Source organism: Anolis sagrei, chromosome 5 (genome assembly GCF_037176765.1).
Source record: "Anolis sagrei isolate rAnoSag1 chromosome 5, rAnoSag1.mat, whole genome shotgun sequence".
In the NCBI taxonomy this organism is placed as follows: Eukaryota; Metazoa; Chordata; class Lepidosauria; order Squamata; family Dactyloidae; genus Anolis; species Anolis sagrei.
The window spans coordinates 170,826,233-170,838,837 of NC_090025.1; the positions used below are offsets into that span (position 1 = coordinate 170,826,233).

The window sequence follows — 12,605 nt, forward strand, 5'->3', positions numbered from 1 at the left end:
GTCTCCTTAAGGGAGACCCCGCCCACTAAGGGGAGGGGCTTCCACGTGGCCACGCCCCCTTCTGAAACGTCTCCTTAAGTTACCTCAGGATGTCTTAAGGGGGACCCCGCCTACTTAGGGGAGGGGCTTCCGCTTGGCCCCGCCCTTCCTCGTGCCCCTTTCAGAGAGGAGGAGGAGGAGGAAGAATGAACAGCGAGAAGAGCGACGTCAGGATGTCTCGAAGTAGCCCCACCCACCAGGGGGCGGGGTTTAAGTGTGGCCACGCCCCCTCTCTTGCCCCTTGGATCCTCTCGAGGAGGGGGCGTGGCTTGAGGAAGTGACTTCAGCCAACGCCGGCTGCAGCCGAGGAGACGCGGGAGCGGAGCGGAGCAGGCGCGGAGTTTCCCTCCTTGAGGACCTTCTTGGCGCCATGGCTTCCACCGCCAGGGTCTTCTCGCTGCGGGCAGCCATGGGTCGAGCCGCTGCTGCTGCTGCTTCTTGCGCCTCCTCCTCCCCCTCTTCGCCTTGCAGCTTAAAGGCAAATCCCTTCTGCACGCTGGCTCCGCAGCAGCCCTCCGCCCCGTTGGATATGAAGAACTACCTGTGGAAGCGCTACAACGAGGCCAAGAAGGTGACCAAAGGTGAGAGGAAAGCGAGAGGGCAGCAATCCAAAACCGAAGGATTTTTGTCCCCACCTGCTTTCCGTCCTTCAGCTTGCCTTTCTCTTGCTTTCACCTCCTCCTCCTATTTAGACTTCATCTGCTTGGTGGATATCTATTCCTTAAAGGCACAGGCAGCTTGTTACCTTACAGCCGCGTTTCTCAACCTGGGGGTCGGGACCCCTGGCTTTGGGGGTCGCGAGGGGATGTCAGAGGGGTCTTCAAAATACCACCAGAAAAGGCAGTATTTTCTGTTGGTCATCATGGGGATTCTGTGTGGGAGGTTTGCCCCCATTCTATCATTGGTGGTGGGGTTCAGAATGCTCTTTGATTGTAGGTGAACTATAAATCCCAGCAACTACAACTCCTAAATGTCAATGTGTATTTTCCCCAAATTCCACCAGTGTTCACATTTGGGCATATTGAGTATTTGTGCCAAGTTTAGTCCAGACCCATCATTGTTTTAAGTCCACAGTGCTCTCTGGATGTAGGTGAACTATTTATTTATTGTATTGTCGAAGGCTTTATTTATTTATTTACTAGCTGTACCCGCCACGCGTTGCTGTGGCCAACTTTCCCTCCCTCTTTCTCTCCTTCTTTCCCTCCTTCCTTCACTCCCTCTTTCTTTCCTTCCTTCCCTTTTCTTCTTTCATGCTCTCCTTCCATCTCTACCTCTTTCCTCCTTTCCTTCGTTTTTTGCTTCCATCCTTCCTTCTCTCTATCCTTCTTTCCTTCCCTCCCTCTTTCTCTCCTTCCTTCCTTTGCTTTTTGCTTCCATCCTTCCTTCTCTCTTTCCTTCCCTCCCTGCTTCCCTTCCTTTTCCTCTTTTTTCCCTCCTTCCTTTGCTCCCTCTTTCCTTCTTTCTCTTTTTTCTTTCCGTCCTTCTCTACCTCTTTCCTTCCTCCTCCCTTTTTCTTTTCCTTCCCCTTTCTCTCCATTCTTCCTTCTCTACCTCTTTCCTTCCTTCACTCTTTGCTTCCATGCTTCCTGCTCTCTTTCCTTCTTTCCTTCCCTCCCTTTCTCTCCTTCCTTCCTTTTTGCTTCCATCCTTCCTTCTCTCTTTCCTTCTTTCCTTCCCTCTCTGCTTCCCTCCCTTTTTCTCTCCTTTTCCTCCTTCTCTCGTTCCCTCATTTCTTTCCTTTTTTTATTTCCTTCTCTCCTTCCTTCCTTCTCTATCTCTTTCCTTCCCCCCCCTTTTTCTTCTCCTTCCTTTTTCTCTCCTTTCTTCCTTCTCTTCCTCTTTCCTTCCTTCGCTCTTTGCTTCCGTGCTTCCTTCTCTCTTTCCTTCTTTATCTCCCTCTTTCTCTCTTTTTTTCCCCCTTCCCTCCCTCTTCCCTTTTTTCTATATCATTTAACTTTTTGGGTTTTTAAGGCCTTTCTGCTTTTGGGGGGGGGGGGGGAAGGGGGGAGATTTATGAGCGATGTTCACTCATTGGTCTGTTAGGGGTATAGTGTCCAAATTTGGTGTCAATTCGTCCAGTGGTTTCTGAATTATGTTAACCCCACAAATGAATATTACATTTTTATTTATATAGATTTATGACATTTATATGCCACCCTTCTCACCCCGAAGGGGATTCAGAGCGACTTACTAGTAATATGTAGATACAATATATTATATTATTACCGTAGCACAATATTAATATTATATATTACTATATTGTACTATACCATTATACTGTAATATTATTAGTAATATTACATGTAATATAAAATATATAATTGTAATATCGATATAATTATAACTACAACTCCAAAACTCAAGGTCAATGCCCATCAAACCCTTCCAGTATGAAGAGTTCATCATGGGAGTTCTGTGTGCCAAATTTGGTTCAATTCCATCATTGGTGGAGTTCAGAATGCTTTTTGAATGTAAGTGAACTATAAATTGCAGCAACTACAACTCACAAATGACAAATTCCCCCACACTTCACCAATATTCAAATTTGGGTACATTGGGCATTTGTGCCAAATTTGGTCGAGTGAACGAAAATACATCCAGCATATCAGATATTTATATTATGATTCATAACACTAGCAAAATTACAGTTATGAAGTAGCAACAAAAATAATGTTATGTTTGGCGGTCACCACAACATTAGGAAATGTATTAAGGGGTCATGGCATTAGGAAGGTTGAGAAATATTGCCTTACAGGCACCTGATCTTTTTCCTAAAGGCTCTCTCTCTCTCTCTCTCCACACACACACACACACGCGCGCACACACACACACACAGACATACATCCATCTCAAAGGCAGCAAGTCTATACTCCCTAAAGCAGGCATGGGCAGATTTCAGCCCTCCAGGTGTTTTGGATTCCCAACTCTCACAATTCCTAATAGCTGCTAGGCTCTTAGGAATTGTGGGAGTTGGAGTCCAAAACATCTGGAGGGTCAAAGTTTGCATACATATACATGCATACCCAGAGGGCGCCATCTATATGTGTGGGGTTTGTTTTCAAAAGGCAATTTGTTTCCAAAAAACCCCATGAAAAATGAGTTATAGGTGTTTATATGTTTATGTTATAAAATGAGGTGGCAGCTAGTAATAGGCAATGGAGCCTCCGGTGGTGAAGCGGGTTAAACCACTGAGTTGTTGAACTTGCTGGCCGAAAGAAAGGTTGGTGGCTTGAATCCACTGTTGCGGGATAAGCTTCCCCAGCTTCTGTCAATCTAGCAGTTCAAAAACAGACAAATGAGAGTAGATCAGTAGGTACTGCTCCACTGAGAAGGTAATGGTGTTCCATGCAGTCATGCTGGCCACATGAACTTGGAGGTGTCTATGGACAATGCTGACTCTTTGGCTTAGAAATGGAGATGAGCACCAACCCCCAGAGTCAGACACGACTAGACTTAATGTCAGGAGAAAACCCTTACCTTACTTTATACCCTAAAATCACCATATCCTGTCTGATTTTGATAGACAACCATGTTAAGTACTGGTTAGTTCTTGGATGGGAAAAACCAGATGCCAATGAAAAACCAGATGCTGTAGGCTATAATTCAAAGGAAGGACCTGGCAAAACCACTCATGTTCCTTGCCAAAGAAAACCCTGTGAAATTCCTGGGATCACAATAAGGTGACAGGCGACCCGAAGGCTCATACACATATCTAGACAGAGTTTTATAAATGATAAAGCACATTCTAAGTAGATTGTGCTTGTATGTGCTCCCTGTTTGTGAATGTGTGGCAGGAGTCCTCTTCAGCCAAGGTCACTGCAGGAGTAGATGCATCACTGCACGCCCAAGTTGACCCAGACTTCCTGTGCTATGGAGGATTCAATGAAAGGGTATATGGGACTGGGAGGCTGGCAGGGTCTTGCCTGGCTGTGAATTCCCCATTGGTGACCTTGGCTACAAAATACTATTTCTTCATCTATCTGGGGCTGCTATGGGAGCTGAATAGGATAAACAGCATGCTGTTTAGCGTTAACACAGGAACAGAATGTCTGTGACACGCAGTAGTCGGCTGCTTGGTGGAATAGTGAGTTTGTCTGGGTCATCTTTTTCTCCCAGACAGACAGCATCTAGCATTGGCATTCAGAAGTCATCGCTGTCCTTCTCCTGAATCTGTTTTTCCCCCCTAACAAGGAACAAGAAGGAAGTGGATAAATAAAGGAGTCATGCCAATTATAGATGATACCTGTCTGGATCTCTGTTGATTTGGACAAAATCCAGAGAGTTAAAAAGTAAAACAGGACATTCATAAGCAGTAATATTTTATTGTGTGTCCTCAAGTCATTTCTGACTTATGACAACCATAAAGAGAACCTATCACAGGGACATTAAAGGTAAAGGTGCCCCTTGACATGAAATCTAGTTGTGTCCGACTCAGAGGGTGGTGCTCATCTCCATTTCTAAGCCGAAGAGCCGGCGTTGTCCATAGACACCTTCTAGGTCATGTAGTTGGCATGACTGCATGGAGCACCGTTACCTTCCCATAGAAGCAGTACCTTTTGATCTACTCACATTTGCATGTTTTCGAATTGCTAGGTTGGCAGAAGCTGGGGCTAACAGTGGGGGCTCATCCCGCTTACTGGATTCGAACCGGTGACCTTTTGGTCAGCAAGTTTAGCACCTCAGTGATTTAACCCGGTGCGCCCTCAGGAACATTACATAGTATTTGATTTTTGAAGATTTGTGTGTCTTGGGTGAAATTGTTAGCTGTTGCATAAAATAGATGAATACTGTTCAGTTCGGGGGTCAATTTTCTGAATCTGGAAATCCCAAGGGAAGGAATATTCAGTGTGGATGATTTTGCTTGAGGCCTTTTAAGGTACAGTGAAGTTGACCAAGGTGACTGAGTTATGAGGTCTTATATTGATGCATGGTCTTTGTAGGCTCTGCTAGATAAAGTGGTACCCTTCTGCTTGCAGAACTCTTCAAGGGGACGATCAGTACAAAACAAATACATTGAAGGCTTATAAAAGGCACTACAGAATTTACATTAAACTTTATTTATTTTATTATTTATTTATTTATTTATTATTTGGACTTATATGCCGCCACTCCCCTGGGGCTCGGAGCGGCTTACAAGAATGGCTAAAATCTAACAAATTTTAAAAGCAATTTAAAACAATTTAAAAAAGTAAAGGTAAAAGTTTCACCTGACATTAAGTCTAGTTACGTTTGACTCTGGGGGGTGGTGCTCATCTCCATTTCTAAAGCAAAGAGCCGGTGCTGTCCATATACACCTCCTAAGTCATGTTGCCCGCATCACTGCATGGAGTGCCATTCCCTTCTTGCAGAAGTGGTACCTACTGATCTACTCACATTTGCATGTTTCCAAACTGCTAGGTTGGCAGAAGCTGGGACTAACAGTGGGAGCTCACCTCGCTCCCCGGATTCACATTTGTTTTTGAAATGCTAAGTTGGCAGGAGCTGGGCCTAACAGCGGGAGCTCACCCCTCTCCCTGGATTCGAACCACCAACCTTTCGGTCAGCAAGTTCAACAGTTCAGCAGTTTAACCTGCTGTACCACCCATGAACTCTACATTGGCTTTCCGCAAATCGAGATATGTTTAGGTTAAAATATGTTTGAACTTGTTATTTAAAAATTAGAATTTACTCACCTTAGTATCAGTAGCTTTCTAAACCACGGTCTTCCGAGGTATTGTAATTTATGGGCTGGCATTCCTGAATCTGGTGTCCTTGAGATGAGTGTACCTTACACCTCTCATTGTTCCAGTTGGGTATTTTGAGCATTGCAATGCAGTTCATTTAGTGGGCACCAAGCTGGGAAAAGATATAAACCTTGGATTCCATTTCCTTCTATGAAAGTTAAACATAAAACCAACAGTTCATCAATAATGTAGACGTTCGGAGCTAGTTGAAGAGAACACAGCAGGAGCATAGATTGCAGGCCCTTCTTGCTGTTTGCTAATATGCATCTCCTAACATATACAGAACAAGAAGTGCTATTTTGCTTTCTCATTTGCATTTTTGAGCTCTTGTCCAGCATAGTTCTTCTGTCTGGTTACAAATGTGTTAGTTCTGAGTGTTCGGAGTAAAAGCCTTGGTCATCTGCTGTGATAGACTTGCTAGAGAAAGTGTAATCACAACATTAATTGATGTTTCGTATACCCATTTATGTACATATCTGGAAGGTCATTTTATACAATGTTTAACATATTTTTTGTGCATGAAACAAAGTCTGTGTACTTTGAACCATTAGAAAACAATTAGTTTGGATTTTGGAGTATTTCGAATTCTGCAGTTCTGGGTAAGAGATGCTCAACCTGTACTGCACAACATCCCTTTTTTTTGGTGGCGGCGGGGGTGGGGGTGGAGTTTGCTTGAAAGATGGCAAGGCATCTTCACAAATTCTTGGAGGCAACTTGTACCCAAGATCCATTTCAGGGTGCATTTGGGGACTGAAACATTGATCATTCAGGCGATAACTTTATCCACAGAGAAACCAGAGAAAGTGCTACCCTGTTGATCCTCTTGGATACTTAGCTGCTTTTGATATCATTGATCATTGGATGGGCAATCTGAGGTGAAAGTAGGAGGCATGTATTGAGATGATTTTGTTCATTCCTGCAGGTCTGGTTAAAGAAAATGGTATTAACAGATTCATTTTAAGACTCATGGTTAAGTTGTGTACAGGCTTTTGTTATGATCCCTTGCTCTCAAAAGTCCTCAAAAGCTTTGGAATTGGGCACAGTCAGAATTCTGATAACACCCAGTTCTATTCAAGTAAGGCATTTCAAGTGCCACACGTGTGTAGATGCTGGAAACAACTGGGTAATATCCCATAAACTGACATTGAGTTTTGCTCATTCAGAGACTCTTATGCTTTGCTGGTCTGGAAATTAAATTAACAAGAGAGACCCAGTGACTAAAAAAATTGGTCTCCTTTGGCACCATGTTAAACCCTTGTTATTTACCCATGCATGTAAAGTTTAGCAATTTTGGCTGGATTTTTGGTTCATTTGATCATTCTTTTTATTTAAGTATTTATATTGCTTTCATTGTTTTCAGTTGTTGATCCCCACCTTTGAGATCTCCGTGGGTAGATTGGGATATATGTCATATATGATTCCAAACATCCCCCCCCCTCCCAGTTCTAGTCTGGTAAGATGATATATGTAGGTTTATATATAATAATAGAAATATGTTTTCCTAGGTTACTGACAATTAGCTCCTGAAGAAAAGTTTCAGAAAAGAACTTACAGTGAGTGAAAGGTAAAGGTCTCCCCTTGACATTAAATCTTGTCGTGTCTGACTCTGGGGGATGGTGTTTATCTCCATTTCTAAGCCAAAGAGCTGGTGTTATCCATAGACGCCTCCAAGGTCAGTTAGCTGACATGACTGCATGGAGCACTGTTATAGTGAATATTCTTCTGATTCTGAAATTGGCAGAAGGTTATTGACATTGGACTGTTCAGGTTAGTTCTCATTATCACTGAAGGAATAGTCATATGTATGTGGCCAGCTTGGAAGCTTGGTTTAGGGAGGCCAAGGATGCATCTACGCTGTGGAATGAATGCAGTTTGATCACACTTTAACTTCTATTGATCAACATTATAAAAAGAATCATAGGCGTTGTAGTTTTACAAGCTCTTTAGCGTTTCGTGCCAAAGAATGTGCCTCACCAAACTTCAACTCATATGTCTTCATAGTGATGAGCCATGGCCATTTATGGTTTTATACTGTGTTATTGATTGTGGCATCGAATTGCTGCCTTTGTTAGCCGCTCTGAGCCCCCCCTTCCCCGGGGGTTGAGAAGGGTGGGGTAAAAATGCTGCAAATAAATAAATAAAATAAAGTGGTGTCAAACTGCATTAATTCTGCAATGTAGACACACCCTAAGATGGTTAGAACAAAGGTAGTATTTCTAGCAATCTTGGCTGTCCAATATTTCTGAGCTTATCCCTTACTAGGAAATGGAAAGTGTTGGGCCTTTGATAGATTTTCCGTTCATACTTCTCATGAGCAGCTGGTTTGCCTCCTGCTCTCAGTTCACTTATGAACACCAGATCCTCAGTGGTAAGTAACGGAGAAACCTATGGACCATAATTGTTTCCATTAAGTGAGATGCAAATTTTTATCATCTGAGCCATAGTATTTCCGATTCCTCTGTGCGGTTGTGAAATCTGGAAGGTGAAAAAAGCTGGTAGGAAGAACATCTGCTAATTTCAAGTGTGGCACTGTTCTATAAATACCATGTACTACTAAAAAGACAAACAAATGGGTCCCAAGAGCAAATTATATCTGAACTCTCTATAGAAGCCAAAATGACTAACCTGTGGAATATTATACAGTACTTTGGGTCCATTGTGAGGCAACATGACTCACTGGAAAAGTGACAATGCTAGAAAAAGCCACAAGAAAAAAGGGGGGACTGCATTACATATGCATTGACTCAATAAAAGAACCCATGGCTCTGAGTTTGGAAGATCTAAGCAAATAAATTGACTTTTATCTATTTCACTGCTCCACTGGTATTCTAGGAGAGAGTACAATAATAAAACAATTAATTACTTTTTTAAAAAGTTATAAGTTGTTTATTCGTTCAGTCGCTTCTGACTCTTCGTGACCTCATGATCCAGCCCACGTCTGAGCTCCCTGTTGGTCGTGGCCACCCCCAGCTCCTTCAAAGTCAAGCCAGTCACTTCAAGAATACCATCCATCCATCCTGCCCTTGATCGGCCCCTCTTCCCTTTCCCTTCCATTTTCCCCAGCATCATTGTCTTCTCCAAGCTTTTATAAGAGTAGGGTGAAAACCCTTGCTTCTGAAGACATGTGGCTAGCTTTGGATGGACTTAGTAAAACAACAAAACCAGATTGAATGAAGGGACACACCACACGTAATATAAAATGTCAAGAGATTGTTCACACATGATTCTCGTGAAGAACATACTATGATTTATTTTCCTGAACAATATTCTCCCAAATATCCCTCAGTATCTAATTCTAGGTTAATTGCCTTTAATGCCCCCCCCCCCCCCCGAAAGATATTTAATGAATCCAAAAGATATTTTGGACTTTTGAGAAGAAAGGAAAGTTTGGAGAAGGCAGTGATGCTGGGGAAAATGGAAGGAAAAAGGAAGAGGGGCCGACCAAGGGTAAGATGGATGGATGGCATCCTTGAAGTGACTGGCTTGACCTTGAAGGAGCTGGGGGTGGTGACGGCCGACAGGGAGTTCAGGCGTGGGCTGGTCCATGAGGTCACGAAGAGTCGGAAACGACTGAACGAATGAACAACAACAATGTGTGGATATAACCCTCCAAGGCTTAACTAAAATAGATCCCCAATTTTCTTGATAACTTCTTTTGCTTGCTGGTGTGTGCTATTCAGATAGGTTTTTTTTCCGAGTCAAACTAATTTCTTTGCTAACCTTGACAATATTCTATTGGAGTTTCTTCCTTATTGGTAAAATAGCCTTGGGGATTTTAGAAAAAGAGAACTAAAGCTTGTTAAGTAACTTAATCATCATTGCATAAGAATTGAAAAATAAAAGCAGTAGTGACTCTGAAGGTCAGTGTTTTATGACTGCTGCAGTTTTGTATGATTTAAAAATAGTAAACTCTATACAACAAAAGGTGACAGTAATTTAATTTTTTCAGCTTCATGATCTCTGTACTAAGGTGTTCTGCAGTCATAGGAAAAATTCATGCAACACTGATCTGATGGCCCTGAAAGTTGTGATATTTTGTTGTTGTTATGTGCCTTCAAGTAGTTTCTGACTTATGAAGACCCTAATATGATTCTCTCACACTGTTTTCTTGACAAGGTTTATTCATGGGAGGCTGAGAAGGTGTGACTTGCCCAAGGTCACTCAGTGGGCTTCCATGGCTGAGTGGGGATTTGAACCCTGGTTTCCAGAATCATGGGCGGCATCTACACTGAACTCCAGAGTCACCCAATGCTCAGACCACTACACCACCCCTATTTTTGTCATACAAATAGGACAGGTTGGGATTTAATCTAGGGGATAGAGCATGCCAAGTACCTTATGACTACTCTATGTTTAAAATCAGTTCCACTTGAGGGTTTAAAGGAAAGTTATGTGCTGGGCTTTAAGAATGTTCTTCTACTCAAACTCTAGTATTTCAGTCGCAACAAGGAACCAGAAAAATGTGTTTTCTTTCTGTCTCAGTACATATATTTGTGAAAATGGAATACAGAACATGTTGAAGTAGGACAGAATTGGGTAAAGGAAGTGGGGGAGATGTGTATGTGTGACTATGTGGAACATTGACCAGAGATCTATGACTCCAACTTGGTCATACATGAAAACATCTGTAAGCAAGTGTTGCATTCTTTCAAAAAGTCCAATTCTATAATTAGTCATATTAGAAGGCTTTTTGTAGATGGGGATGGAGTTCTTCCCTAAAGTGAACTATTTGCTACTGTCGTGTTGCTTACCTCTATATTTTCTGTGACTTAATGCCAGGTTAAGGAGTCACCGGTGGCACAAGTTCCGCTGAGCTGCTGAACTTGCTGACCAAAAGGTCAGCGGATCAAATCCAGGGAGCAGAGTGAGCTCCTGCTGTTAGCCCCAGCTTCTGCCAACCTAACAGTTCGAGAAGATGCAAATATGAGTAGGTTCATAGGTACCGCTTCTGCGGGAAGGTAACAATGCACCATGAAGTCATGCTGGCCACATGACCTTTTAGGTGTCTACGGACAACGCTGGCTCTTTGGCTTAGAAATGGAAATGAGCACCACACCCCAGAGTCGGACACGACTAGACTTAATGTTAGGGGAAACCTTTACCTTTACCTCATGGACTGGTCCATGAGGTCACGAAGAGTCAGAAACGACTGAACGAATGAACAACAACAACACATTAACTTGGGAGAAAAAAGGGAAAAATAGATGGTACTCTATGACAAAGTTTCCAGTTGTCAACTACTATCAGGAGATGGGAGATAACCGCTTTTATGCAATTTAATACACTTTTGTAAGTTAGTGAGGATGTTTGGAAAGTAGATTGCACAAATGATTGAAGTAGGATTTTATACACCATTTAATTTAGCAGTGTTCCAGTGGTTGCAGATTTAAGATTAGTAAAATATTTTAAGCCTTCTGTCTGTATTCCACTTGCAGTTAAAAGCATACATTTTGTTCTCACTTTGTCTAATTGGTGTAGACACAGATTGTTCTTGGATTAATTCATAGACGTTTTGAAACACTGCCTTCCTGGTATGCATTTTTAAAATAAAATTACTAGTATGCAGCTTTAGGTTCTGATATCCTTAGGCTCTTTATATCCTTCCATCTACTTAACTGAGCAAGGATTTCTGAGCAGTGATTTTGTTTGACCCAGATGGTTGGCTGCAAGTTTCTCAAACAATTTGGAAGAGAGGATTTAATTTTGTACATTGTCACGAAGACACAAACTATGTTTGTTTTCATACCATTTTATTGCTGTGCCAAAACATATTTTCCCTTTCCTCCGAAGACACACAGTATTATTTAAACAACTTAAACAGAAATGACTTTATGAAATTATAAATGTAACTGTGACAAAAAGACAAGCCACGTCAGAATTTGAACAGATGGTTAAAATTCGGCATCTTGAACTACATGACTTTTAAAAGGCAGGGAAAAACGTGAGATCCAAACAGTTTTATGTATTTATGTAACAAACTCTTATATGCCTATGTACTAGCCTTGTGGTTTATTTTAAATCTCACTGTACATTTTCCTTGTTGTAGGCTCTAAGGCAGTGGTTCTCAGCCTGTGGGTCTCCCGATGTTTTGTCCAATGATTTCCAGAAATCCCAGCCAGTTCACCAGCTGTTAGGATTTCTGGGAGTTGAAGGTCAAAACATCTGGGAGCCACAGGTTGAGAACCACTGCTCTAAGCAGAGTAAATTATGTTTGTACATTATTTCTGCTGTTTAGAAAACAATTAAAGGCCAGGTACAGGAATGCACTGTGAAAAAATATATTTAGAATTTCTTAAATTAAAAGGAACTGGAAACTGATAAATATAGAATCGAGGAAATATTTCAAAAAGGGCATGAAACACATAACTGGTAAGAAAAAGTTTATGTTTCTGGTATTAAAACAATACAGGCAATTTTTGGCTCCTGCCAGCAAGTATTTAATTTTTCACATTTATGCATCACTTGTGATATCACAGTTAAAATGTTTTTATGGTTCGGAAGTCTTTCTTGGATGGAATGAAATTAGGAATCTCATTATCATGATTGCTCAGCAAAATAACGACATGACAAGATGTTATACTGGCAGCCAAGTTAATTTCACACAATCTTGTTTCTTCTCTTCTCTAACTGACTTGAGGCATAATGAGCCTTTCCTATGCAACAGCCTGTTCTGCTCTAGGCCCCTTCCATACCGCCCCTATATCCCAGGATCTGATCCCAGATTATCATTTTATCCCAGATTATCTGACAGTGGAGACCCCTATAATACAGTTTAAATCAAATAATCTGGGATCGGATCCAGAGATATAGGGCAATGTAGGCCCCTTCCACACAGCTGAATAA

At 41.9% G+C, this 12,605-nt stretch overlaps 1 protein-coding gene across 4 annotated transcripts in view; it reads left to right on the forward strand.

The window, feature by feature from the left end:
* The first annotated feature begins 272 nt into the window (after positions 1-272).
* The window catches only part of NT5DC3 (5'-nucleotidase domain containing 3), a 36,609-nt gene continuing 24,276 nt past the window's right edge, over positions 273-12,605 (forward strand). For 2 of the 4 annotated variants that reach the window (XM_060776892.2, XM_060776893.2), the window contains exon 1: positions 273-620. In XM_060776892.2, the coding sequence (XP_060632875.2) occupies positions 410-620 (211 nt within the window). In that variant the 5' untranslated portion in view covers positions 273-409. Of the gene's footprint in view, positions 621-7,305; positions 7,327-8,012; positions 8,131-12,605 lie in introns of those variants that run through there. The other 2 variants (XM_067469230.1, XM_067469229.1) reach the window with 2 other exon arrangements.